The sequence below is a fragment of the Bos javanicus genome, chromosome 18, assembly GCF_032452875.1.
Source record: "Bos javanicus breed banteng chromosome 18, ARS-OSU_banteng_1.0, whole genome shotgun sequence".
NCBI classification, from domain to species: domain Eukaryota; kingdom Metazoa; phylum Chordata; class Mammalia; order Artiodactyla; family Bovidae; genus Bos; species Bos javanicus.
In genome coordinates, this window is record NC_083885.1 from 1237676 (window position 1) to 1251140 (window position 13465).

The window sequence follows — 13465 nt, forward strand, 5'->3', positions numbered from 1 at the left end:
TTCTCAGCCTTGACTGTACTATTGAACATCCTATAGGTGAAATAATATTGGAATATGTTGACTAGAATATGTAGACTAAGTGGGCTGCCCAGGTAAAGAATCTGCCTGCCAATGCAGCAGACATAGGAGACACAGCTTAGACCCCTAGGTCAGGAAGATCCCCCAGAGTAGGAAATGGCAACCTGGGGTTCCAGTATTCTTGCCTGGAAAATCCCATGGACAGAGGAGCCTGGCAGGCTATAGTCCATGGGGTTGCAAAGAATTGGACACAACTTAGCAACTGAGCATACATACACATATGTTGACTAAGTAGCTGATATCAATGAAGGGGTCAATAACAATATCCAAAATATCCTGTGAGAGTTATAAACAGCCCTGACGACCAGGTGTTTAGTACAGCCAAATCCATTTACTCCACACTTGATCATCATGTCTCAAGGATGGTGTGACTGTCTAAGGGGAGGAACAGAGAGCCCAGATTTCCGTTACTGGTGAAAAAAAATACCATAAAATTGCACTTATTCAGTAAATGAGACTGATGTCTTATTTTTATATATTTCATATCAGGCTTTTAATATTAAATTTTTATACTTAATTTGATCTCTGCTAATTGGTACATTCAAGGTTTCCACTTCTTGGATAAATTTTGGTGTATTTTGCTAGTAAATCATCTGTAACACCTGAGCTTTGTAACTTTGTTGTAATAGAGCTGCATTCCTTTATTAGTAACCTCTTCCATCAAGTGACAATGGTCAGCTCTTTTGTCTCATGTATTTTTGTTCTGTCTCATTTTTATTTTCTTGGTCTTCTCAAATACCAGACTTTGGATTCAGTTAGTAAAGTCCTTGGATGTTAAAGGGGGCAGGGAGGTCTACAATGTGAACCATTAACTGTAGATGAATTTAGCTTTGCTCTCTATTAGCATCAAAACCATGTACACGTGCAAATCTGAACTTCCAGGGGAGAACGCAGGAATACCAATCTTCAGTTGATAAAACAGTCTTGCATATGAATATTTTCACCTAATCACCTTTCTACATACTTAATCATATTCTAAAGACATATTCCTATACCTTGTTGGTATACCTCACTTCAAGCTGTTGTATGTTTAGTTTATTTACCTTTCACACCCTTTACCTCATTTGAGATTTATATTTAAGAGGGTCTAACATAAAATCCTTGACCAAAGGGAAAACGGTCCCTAGTCTGATTTTTCTATCCTGATATCAGTTGCAATCTTCAGAATGCACTCTCCCTCCAAACGGCCAAACGGGCCACAGGAGAGACTGTGTCTTTGGGTAGAGCTAAGAAAGCCTGCATTCCCTCAGAAACAGGAAGAGACTGGGTTAGAATTTTATCACACACAGATTAAAGAAAATGGCAGATTTCAGACACTCACCCTAGACTGGACAATTATGTGAAATGTGTTTGCATTTTTTCCCCTTCAGTTAAGGAGTCCAAGTTTTGTTTGCTCTTTTAAAAATGTATGAAAAATCTATTACTTATACTTTGATTACCTTTGCAAATATTCTATTAAGAATTTCAAAAGTCAGATTATTGTAAGCTTTTGTACTCACACTGGCCCAAGTTTAGGCAAAAATATCAAGTGTAGTTTATTGAATTTGTGATTTTCATTCACTGATAAACCAGTCATGTGTTGTTATGGAGAAATTATTACAAAGATGTTGCTAAACCTCTTCACAAAATTAATTTTACTTTTGCACTCCAACTAGAGATTTTCGACCTATAATTGAATGAGTAAGCACTTGAATAGTCTTATGTGGTATATTTTGGTCTCCTTTAAGTAGCTAAAGTAGAAACCATCTCAACCTTGCATTCCTGGCAGTACTATATTTAGGACATTTTTAACCCCGGTAAGTAGTGCTGACTATTAAAAGAGAAAATAATGCATCCTTCCTACCTCAGAGAAGAATTGATCAATTCACGTGCTTGATAATATTTTTCCTCTCCAAGCAAAATGGTCCCTTCCTAAATCCCAGGATGAAAAGTGAATAGAAGAGGGAAAAAATGGTAGAAATAATGATGTCAATTACATTTAAAAGTTTTGAAAATAAAATTAACTAAAGAACAATCCTTTTGACATTGAAATCTTCCATGGGCCAAAGAAAGGTCATTATGAAGTAATTGAAAATAAAGTACAATATTATAATACCAGATTTTCTTTAATGTTGAATTATTTACTCTCAATTTTTTCTTCTGGGAATGAAGTCTAAATTTAAATCCAAAATATCCTGTACTATATATAGTTCCTTCCTCAATACCAGAAAGGTAAGATACACAGATGTTACATGATTGTTCTATTTTTTAAAATGTCAAAGCTGATATTTACAAAGTACGCCCTAGAAATTATTCCTTTCAAATGCCACTCAGAAATTCACCTCTTTCCCCCATTCAGAATTCAATTCCATGACTGAGTACTTGCTATGCGCCCCAGCCTCTTGTCCAGTGGTGGGGAGACAAAACAGGATAGTGAATGTTACAATGAAGTAAAATATATTAAATATCTAGATGGATATGCCCTGGTTATTTTGGGGAAACTTGCTGAAGCGTCTACGCGATTTAAGTGCAGAGTACCACACCAGGTCTTAAAGGCAGAGGTCAGCCTAGTTAATAAAAAAGAAAGGAAGGGAAACAAGGCAAAGGGTCAGTGTGGGAAGGGGTTAAAAGGAGAACAGCAGTGACAACAAGCAAGTCATGTTATTGGAGCAAAAGGTTTACTGACGGGATGCAGGCAAGTAGCACCTTACAGAGGTTCTATGTTCAGCAGGAGTTTCGAAGTCATCTCTTGACCTACACTAATGCATTCATTCATAAAGAAACACTTTGAGGGTATTATTTTTCAGATGAAGGGAAGCACAAAAAGATGAAGTGATTTATATCAGATCACCTAAGAAATAGCAGAGCCAACACTGGAACCCAGGAACCACACCCATACTCTTCTGGTAACTATGTGGAGGATGGATGGGTTTTTAGGGGACAGGATTGGAGGAAAGACCTGCTTGGAATCTTGCTGCAATTAGACCAAGCAAAAATGGACAAGAAATTGGTATAGTGCTTTGAGATCTTTTTCAATTACATATATATGATGGCTATCAGAAATACAGGCTCTGGGCTCAACACTCCTTGGGCTGAAATAAAACCTACCAGCTGTGATTGTAAACAAGAAACTTCTGCATGCCTGTTTCTCTTGTAAACTAGGAATAGCAACCAAGTTTTGTTGGTTGTCCTCCCTGATAGGGTTTGTTGTTTTAAATGTGATAATACACATGAAGTACACTTAGCCTGGGTGGCTAGGAGACAGTGCTCTAAAAGTCTGTCATTACTAGAATGCTACAGATTGTCGTCAATCCTAAAGGAAAGCAACCCTGAATATTCATTGAAAGGGCTGAAGCTGAAGCTCCAATACCTTGGGCACCTGAAGCCAAGAGCCGACTCACTGGAAAAGACTGTGATGCTGGGAAAGACTGATGCGAGAGAGGAGGTAACAGAGGGTGAGATGGTTGGACGGCATCACCAACTTGATGCACATGAACTTGAGCAAGCTCTGGGAGATGCTGAAGGACAGGAAAGCCTGGCATGCTGCGGTTCAGGGGGTTGCGAACAGCCAGACACAACTTAGGGACTGAAAAACAGATTGCTGAGACAGTTACGGATCTGTTTTATTAAGAAGACAATTAGCAGGGTTTGTGGATTGACTGTAATGGAAAAGGAGGCAGGAGGGACTAGAAGTTTTAAGCCTGCCAACTGCAATGAAGTTGGCTTCAGAAAGACAGGACTTCCTTTTCTTTTGGACATTTTGAGTTTCAGGTGTTAATGCAACATCCGTGCACAAATGCCAGCTAAGCAGCTGAATGGAGTATGAAGTTTAGAGAAGTGACCAAGGGGAGTCATTAGAAAATACAGATGAGAATGTGTCAGAACAGTGGGTCAAGGATATCAGTCTAAAAAAATATGGACATTTTGGGTTAATATAAAAAATGCAATGACATTCACATGACATGAAAATACAGAAAATGAGTTTCAGCAGCACCGGAATGAAGAATGACTTCTCTGAAATTCAGACAAACAGTACATTCCCATTGTTCAGAAAAATTACAGAGTACTTAATAGCCCGTTTTGATATCAGATAAGGACTCAGACTGAGTAAAAGATTTTCCAAAGGTATGATTTGAAAGATCATGGTAAATCTGGTGTTATCTCTAACAAATTCTTTTTTAAAGAAATACTCTTTCCTAAAACCCCTCTTTTAAGAGCATGTGGCATGGACTTCAAGATTGCCCCAATTCCCTGTATAGAGAAGTACATGCTAATAATCTCACATCAGGGTGCCAACTGGTCAGGTTTCCCTCATTTTTCTCCCTAATATCTAGGATTTTGTTTCAGCAAAATAATAAAAAAGCTAACAGACATCTGCTCTATCCACTCATTTAGCAAAGTAGTATAAAGTAATTTTACTTGTCCAGTCACTTGTGGAAAAATCATCTTCTTAAAAATTAAATGGGATACTGGGATTTAATGGTTTAACATCATTAGTCAAAGTACCATGAAAGACATAAGCAGCCCACCATATACAGCAATTCCAGCACAAAACGCCTGTGATATATCCAGGAATCAGTAAATTGCCTATTTTTGTCCCCCACTTCCAGGTAGCCTCTAATGCAGTTGTGTTTCAGCATTCTATTTTGAGGCATCACTTCAGGGTAGGAGAAAAATATAACTTTTCTCTACAGAAAAATGGTGCAGTTAACCTTTTGGGCAGCACTTTTTCTTCTTCCAGCACGTGGATCTGTTTTCCTCAACTGAGCATGTTACATTCCTCAGAACCACCTCCCCCAATACTGAAAGCACCCTGCAACCACTATGACATCCAACGATGGCCACAAATGCCCCGTAAAGCGGCAGAGCTGCCCCGGCTGGGCACGGGTTATGAAAGGTTGGCTCTGTTCATTAAAATTCTGAGTCTGGACCAAATACAAAAATGCTATTTAAGGAAGTCAATTCTATTATGGAAGTAAGATTAAGGGGCTCATAAAATTTTAGTTGGAAGGATTTTTAGAGAACAACTGTCCTAAGGAGAGTAAGTGACAGGCCCGTGTTGAGGAAATGGCAAAGCCAGAAAACCCTCAAGTTCTAGTTTAGTACTTCTTCCACTACACCATGCCCCCAACTCATGCAACTAACAACTAGCAACTACCTGCTGGATACTGAGCTCAGCAGCTTCAATTATGTACAAATAACACAGTTATCAATACTTTTTGACAAAGGATGACAAATGAACAGTCACACAATTTGCTGGGTTCTAAGGATTCATTCAATGTTTCAAGGTCTCTACTCAAGGTTTAATTCACCTTCAAATTAAAAGTTGAATCTTTATCACCCCACAAAGTTCCTCCAAGCAATGATTCTACAAATGCAAAGTTCCTATATTAGTATATCCCAAGAAGTTATGAATACCTCCTGGGGCCACTTAAAGAAAACAGCCTCAAAATTTGTCAGCTTCTACTGGAGATATTGTAGTTTTAAACAGTAAGTTGTGGACAATTGGGACCATTAAAAATAGCATGAGTATAGGAAAAGGTATAGGATTTTGCCCATGAATATTTAAAAAAATGGAATCTTCACCAAAATGATAAACAAGCAAAATATCCAACAAATAGATACTGATTCTCTTGGCCTCACCATAAATCAGGGGGGAAAAAAACTTCACATGAAATGATCCAAATATTAAAACCAAACACTATAAACATATATTACTCATACATGATACAGTTTCACTATTTTTAAATGAAACAATACCAACTTTTCCTTGGTAATCTACATAGGAACAAAAGGTCAGAGAGCCCTCCATTTTAAATAGACAACATGTCAAAAAGTAGCAAATTTGCAGGTTTGTCTCATACTTATACTTAAATACTTGAACCTAAATGTCATTATATGGAGATCCAGAACAAAATACTATTAAGTGCCCCATATACTGTACCTGCTAATTTTCCCTCTAGAATGGATGGCAAAAAATGAACCGAAGATTAGTATTTACTTGTAAGCCTGGAAACTGACATTTTCTGACACACACTGATTTTTAAAGTCTAGAACCCTAAAAGACCAGTTCCCTCTGGAAGACCTAATCACTGAATCTCATTTGCTATTTTACAAAAACATGTGTGATCACAAGGTGTGCCCAGTGGAGTACATTACTAACCCACCTCCAAATGGAAAAGACAAGACAAACCTATCAAGATAGCTGTGATCTCAACAAAGGGCAAAGCCGACTTCCAGTTCCTACAGAGAACACCAGATCTTGGTCTTATTTGACCTGTGAACTGGAAGCAAGAAGCAGAAAGAAGAGGGGGTTAATTCAGGTTTGTCTTCCTGTCCCCACCCTCACTTCACAGTGAAAAGTGGTGTCTCCGAATCCAACTGGAAGAAGCACCTCAAAATGTTACCATCAAAGAAACAAAACCAGCAGGATCATTTTCACACAAAGGTAGTATTAAATCTCAGATATACTATGCCCTCTCTGCCTCCTGACAGGATGGATGTATGAGCTCTGGGGGACATAAATACCTCCACCAGATGAAGGAAATAAAGGAGCAGCACTTCCATTTTGGAAAGCTGCTCTCAGAAAATACCCCACACCACTGCCTCTTAAAACTGAAGAATTCTAATTAATAAGTTACTCCCATAAATGATGAATAAAACTTCTTGGCCTGTCATACAGGTGGGAGTGGAAGGTGTGCATAGCCAGGTGTGCAAAACAGCAAAGAAACTTGGATACTATTGTTTCTGCCAATGCCAAAAAACATCTCCCTGGTCTTGGGAGATGACCGGCTAATTCTACCTCAACCTAACAATGAGTTCTGTAGAATCTCTGTCCCTCACAGAAGAAGGTAAATAATTAAGAAAGTCAACTACAGATTTCACAAATATTTTATACACTCATCTACAATTTTTAATTAGAATTAACTGAAGGTAAATAATTAAGAAAGTCAACTACAGATTTCACAAATATTTTATACACTCATCTACAATTTTTAATTAGAATTAACTATCAAAGACACTGCACCCTTTGAGCATAACAATGTTTAATGGGGGCTTTTTTAGGTGAATGCTTGAAAGTATTCAACATTAAATTCAATTTACATGTTTGCAAACACATTATTAGCAATTCTTAAATATTTCAAATCAACTAATTCAAAGCACAGAAGGCTTGTTCTCAAGTAACTCTTCTGAGGTGACATGAAGACTGAAAGAAGCCTGTAACTCGAGTCCAGGTGTCTAACCAACAATCACCATATCATCGCTGGTGAACTCATATGAGGGAACTTCAAGGTTGAGAGGTGCAGGCCCCTTCCTGATCCTGCCAGACGCATCATAGTGTGACCCATGGCAAGGGCAGTAATAACCACCAAAATCTCCTGCATTTGCAATGGGTACACAACCAAGATGAGTGCAAACACCTATCAAGATAACCCACTCAGGTTTCTTTACTCGTTCTAAGTCATGCTGTGGGTCCCTCAACTGGGACACTTCAACTGCAGCTTCCTGGTCAATTTCCTTCTTGGTTCGATGGCGCACGAACAGGGGCTTGCCTCTCCATTTGAAAGCCATGTTCTTCCCCTCTGGAATATCGGATAACTTGATTTCAATTTTCGACATGGCCAACACATCGGCAGAAGCACTCATGCTGGAAACAAACTGAGAGACAACATTCTTGGCGGCATATGCAACACCCACAGTAGTTGTTGCAGTCACCAAATAGGAGAAACCTTTCCGAGCCTCACTGCTCTCTTTCGAAGACTTTGTACTATCTAACACTTCAGGGCGACGATAGTCAGAGAAGTCAGGCACTTTGATGTCTGTATGGGAATAACGAACAGAAGCAGGGACTGCAAGATAAACAGAAGGTTAAAAAAACACAATTAGATGAGGACCCTGAAAGAGGCATACATCAGGGAATGGGCCCTTATGAATTCATAAGCAAAAACAAAATTATTAAAACGTGAAATACAGCACTCACTGGTCTCAGAAATGGCCAAGTGGCAGTGCCAGCAAATAAAATACTGAAAACAAAATTAACTCAACCACTACCTATCATATTGGTATGAACTCATAATATGTATAATTGACTCCACCTGATAGAACACTGCTGATTCAGAATTTGTAACAATTCAGTGCATCAGGTTAAAAAAAGTTAAACAGTACTGCAAACAGCAATATTTTAACTCTCCAAAAATTCAACCCAAGATATACTGTGAAACTATGCTAAATATCATCCATATTTTCTGGATTAGAAGACACCCTAAAACTCATCTAGTCCATTCATTAAACTGATATGAACATCTTATTAACCCAAATGTCTAACTTTATATTCCTAACTACCTGGTCTCCGAACTTCTAAAAATTCATAACTTAAGAACTGTTAAGATAATAAACATTCTGTAAACAGTATAAATGTAGTAGCAGAAAACTTAGATTTCTATTTTAGATTTTGGGGTAAAAATTCAAGTGAAACCACTAATGGGCAGAAAAGACACCCTTATCAGACTATGTAACTATCAAAATCAAATGAAATCTCCAAAAGAACCAATTATTTCAATTCAGTATAATAAAAAAAGAGCAATTTTTTTCATATTTAACATCAGTGAAGGGCAGTAACATCTATAAGAGTCGGGTATTACTATTTTTTTTAACTGCTGTGGATCTCTCAACTGGGACACTTTACTCCAGGCCATAAATAGGCCAATGTTAATATCAAATGAACATTAAATAACCAAATAATTACTGTTTATGCAGTACAGTAAGTCCCCCATATACAAATGAATTCTGTTCTGAGAGTGCATTTGTGAGTTCAATTTGTTCCTAAGTCCAACAGAGTTAGCCTAGGTACCCAACTAACACAATCAACTACACAGTACTGTACTGTAACAGGTTTACAATACTTTTTACACAAATAATACATAAAAAACAAACACAAAAAATAAAATATATTTTTAATCTTGAAAAGTACAGAAGTACAACAGGTGGCAAACAGGGGCTGGCATCAAAGAAACAGGCAAGAGGTGCCCACTGGAGAAGGGAGAGGAGGTGGGAGATGGTAGAGCTGAAGAACAGTCAGAAATAGAGGAGACAAAGGGCAAGCTGCAATTTCACTCACGCCTGACGCTGATGGAACACATGTTCGAATCTTTGAAAGTTCAAAAGTTGGAGGTTCTTATTGTATTACGGATGCAACAGTTTACTTTTTCAAACAACAGGTATGTCCTGTCCCATACCATTTTTTAATGTCTGACAAAAAATTAACTTACAGTATCACCTTTAAGTATGTTTCAGAAAGTAATCTCTTTGCAAAGTGCATATTCGTTTAAAAAAATCTACAACACGGATCTGCTTTTTAGAAAAGGAGACACTAAAAACTCCTCAGTTTTAGAAAATGTTTCCAAAAGAAACATGAACTTATAAAAAGCATTGTCACATAAGCTGCAATTCTACTGGACCTACTAGGCTGTCTCACCTAACATACTGCCTTGAGCAGTCAAACATGACAGTAAGGAATATGTTTCACATGGTCAGTAATTTAATGGAAGCCATAAGTAGTCAAAAACAATGGAGAAACCTATCTATGTACTTTTCTAACTCACTCAACATTTTTTGGAGGGGACAAGGACACAGGTAGTGACTACTGGATACTCACAACTATAGCAAAGTGACATTATACCACATACTACCCTACTTAAGTGTGACTGACTTTCCCCTAGGACTGTCTGGGATTACACAGGAAAGAGATGCATAGCATACCTAAAAGATAAAGAAACCCAAGTTCATACTTAAAAGCCCTGTCTACAATCCTTCCACACAGGGAAATGCAGAGAATACTAAAGAGAATGACTTTGACATTATCATCCAGAGATTTGGTAGCAAAAGAAATCCAGTTGTCTACTCACATTTTATTAGTAGGTTACACTTTATATTGAACTCCATCATTAAGAACACTTTGGGAAATTAAAAGTGCTATATATTGTAAAAATCATTCTCTAAATAATTCACATGAATTCTATTAGGTGTGACTTTTAGTAGCAAAGACGTTAACTATATTTAGCTCTAAATGAAAACAAAATAAATACTTATAGAAACATCATCTAGAAATGGAGAAAAATTAAGGCATTATAACAAAACAGTTTTGTTTTAAAGTGAGCTCTGCTGCTGCTGCTAAGTCGCTTCAGTCGTGTCCGGCTCTGTGCGACCCCACAGACGGCAGCCCACCAGGCTCCCCCGTCCCTGGGATTCTCCAGGCAAGAACACTGGAGTGGGCTGCCATTTCCTTCTCCAAAAGTGAGCTCTAATGTATCCCAGTTCAGGGATCTTCTTCTGCCTCAACTGCCCCTTACCATACCCTCTATTAACCATCTTTCCACAAACCATCTATACAGAAAATTTTAACGTGAACTTAAGCTTCAAGCTGAAGTCACGATTACAGAGAACACGTTTGCCTTATACCTCTACCACTTCTTGGAAAAGTCAGGTAAGCCCGTGATTTTTAGAAGAAACTCTTTAGCCATATGACCAACTCCAAGATATTTTTCATCTTTGTTACTGAAATTTTCTCCTCCCTAATTGTTTCTCATTTGGGTCCAAATTACCGGCTTGGGCAATTTCTCTAAAACCGGGGGGCACACTAAGAAAAACTGCCACTTAATTCACTCACAAATACTCTGCACCAACTACACGCAAAATCTGAAGTTGTGGAAGATAGAAAAATAAAGGATACTCTCTATACCTTGAAGCTCAAGGTCAGAGGAATCCTCAATAAATCCAATACAGAATAGAAAGTGTTATGTGCTATAAAACATAAAGGAATCAGCAACATAAGATTTTACTAACCTGATCCTGAACTGAGAGGATAGGTAAAACTTGGAAATGTGGAAGACTGGGAGGGGCGTTTAGAGTAAAGATAAAGGATGAATGCAGGCCGAGTTAAGAGGGTGGGGGACAACTTGGTGTAGCGCCAAGGTCAATGGGACCAGGCAAGTAACAAAGAATGAAGCAGGCCTGATGAGGACTGTGATGAACTGGAGAAGCACTTGCTTCAGTGAAGGGTGCAACCAAGTACACACGATAATGGAAACCAGAGCCCAGCACTGCCAACATTCAACATTTCAAGAGGCGCCAAAGATGGTCCGTTTTTAACAACTATGCAGGTAAAGGTCGACTACAGGTACCTGGCTCACAAGCTGCCAATTAAGGATCTCCAAACAGTGCATAAAAACAGAACAAGGCACCAAAGATTAACTAGGATCTGCTGACAAGAGGCGTAAAATATACTCTTGGTGAGAGCCTATGGCTAAATCAGTCTTTCAAATCTTTCACTATTACAGAGGCCTGGGAGGCGCAGAGGCCTAACCAAGGTCAACCAGGCCCGCAGGCCATGCCATTCCCAACCAGGGCTCTGTTCATTACCCGCAGCCCCCTGCCGTTCTCGACTGCTCCCTGAGTCCAGGGCCGGAAGGAGCAAGACAAGAGGCACCCTTCAGCCCGGCTCACCATTGAGGCTCACGGAAGCGACCAAAGGCCGGCCCGCGGCCTGGCCTCTGAGCGACTCCCGGCACAGGACGGAGCGCTTCAAGTCCAGCACAGGCGACTCCGAGGTGGCGGGCACCGCGGCCTGTACCAGGGGCCGCAGCGCGCCCGCCACCCCGCGGGACGTAGCCGATAGGACGGGCGCGAATGGGCCCGAGCGGGCGGCAACCGACAACATGGCGACAGCAGCTCCAAAATCCAAGCCGGTCACAGGGACGACCTTCCGGCCGCAGCGCAGGCGCGAACGGGCGACGAGGGCGCGGGATCGTGACGTCAGCGCGCCAGCTGAGGGGAAGCCCCGCCTCCACAAGGGGCGGGGCCAGCACGGAAAGCCGCGGCGTCGAGGGCGGGGCGAGGGCCCGAGCGCAGGATGAGGAGTGATCTCATTTGTTAGCGCCTGATTACCAACAAAGGTCCGTATAGTCAAAGCTATGGTTTTTCCTGTGGTCATGTATGGATGTGAGAGTTGGACTGTGAAGAAAGCTGAGCACCGAAGAATTGATGCTTTTGAACTGCGGTGTTGGAGAAGACTCTTGAGAGTCCCTTGGACTGCAAGGAGATCCAACCAGTCCATTCTGAAAGAGATCAGCCCTGGGATTTCTTTGGAAGGAATGATGCTAAAGCTGAAACTCCGGTACTTGGGCCACCTCATGCGAAGAGTTGACTCATTGGAAAAGACTTGCTGGGAGGGATTGGGGGCAGGAGGAGAAGGGGACGACAGAGGATGAGATGGCTGGATGGCATCACTGACTCGATGGATGTGAGTCTGAGTGAACTCCGGGAGTTGGTGATGGACAGGGAGGCCTGGCGTGCTGCGATTCATGGGGTTGCAAAGAGTTGGACACGACTGAGCGACTGAACTGAACTGAACTGATGTCTAGTGGCTTGAGTGTCTGCCTCTGGTATTTGCCCCAAGAAAGGCGGCAAAGGAGGCCACCAGAAATGTCACAGGGGCCGATTTTGCCCCCGTTCGGGCAAAAACCTCATCTGTGGGGAACGAGGGATAAGAATAAATTATCATAATAGTTTAAATTGGGATAATAATAATTCTTAACGTAGGTAAAATGTTTATATATGTAAAATATGGTTGGGCATATATATATATATATATTTATATATTTTATATACATTTATATATATATATTATATATATATAAAGAGCTTCCCTGGTGGCTCAGACAGTGAAGAATCTACCTGTAATGCAGGAAACCTGGGTCCGATCCCTGCATCAGAAATATCCCCTGGAGGAGGGAATACCCACTCCAGTATTCTTGCCTGGAATTCCGTAGACAGAGGAGCCTGGTGGGCTACTGTCTATAGGGTCACAAAGGATCGGTCATGAATGAGCGGCTAAACGAGCGGCTAGCATACATATAAAACCCAGAGAAGAACCTGTAGTAGTAATCACTATGTGTTTACTATAATGAATATTATTTTTATGCAACTAAAAACTTTAAAACATTTTTAAAAGTCCAGAAACTTATGTGCAAAGCTTAATAATAATGGTGATGGTGGTGGCTTATGTTTATTAAGCATTTACTATGTATTAGATTTTGTGCTTTACCTTCATTCTTTCATTTATAATCAACATCTTTATAAGTACTGTTTTACCAATGAAGAAAGTGAGGGTTAGAGGAATTATGTTCGCAAGACAAGATAGCCAGCAAATTGTGAGGTGGGGGGAGTCTGTCTTCTGAGCCTATGCTCTTAGCTATTGTCACGGTTTCCCTAAGGTTGATTTCAGGGGATGCAGAGATAAATCCCTAAATCACTTTCTATCAGATGGTGAAAATGTTACTTCTTTTTTACTCCTCTTTAAATTCTTCTGATTATACCAATGAGAAAGCACCAGTTTGGTGTTAATCTTTAA

The 13465-nt window shown here is 40.0% G+C and overlaps 1 protein-coding gene across 1 annotated transcript; it reads right to left on the minus strand.

The window, feature by feature from the left end:
• Positions 1-7086: 7086 nt before the first annotated feature.
• On the minus strand, positions 7087-11849 carry LOC133229924 (cytochrome b-c1 complex subunit Rieske, mitochondrial). Its single transcript, XM_061386670.1, has 2 exons — positions 11560-11849; positions 7087-7907 (listed from the first exon to the last, which is right to left on the minus strand). The coding sequence occupies exons 1-2, from the start codon at positions 11771-11773 to the stop codon at positions 7297-7299; spliced, it is 825 nt and encodes a 274-aa protein (XP_061242654.1). The 5' UTR covers positions 11774-11849; the 3' UTR covers positions 7087-7296.
• Positions 11850-13465: the final 1616 nt, after the last annotated feature.

Bases quoted from the DNA above. Each gene is read 5' to 3' on its own strand.
- LOC133229924 (XM_061386670.1), bottom strand. From the start codon at position 11,773: ATGTTGTCGGTTGCCGCCCGCTCGGGCCCATTCGCGCCCGTCCTATCG. The intron at 7,908-11,559 runs GTGAGCCGGGCT...TTTATCTTGCAG, and splicing joins CGCTTCCGTGAGCCTCAATG to TCCCTGCTTCTGTTCGTTAT.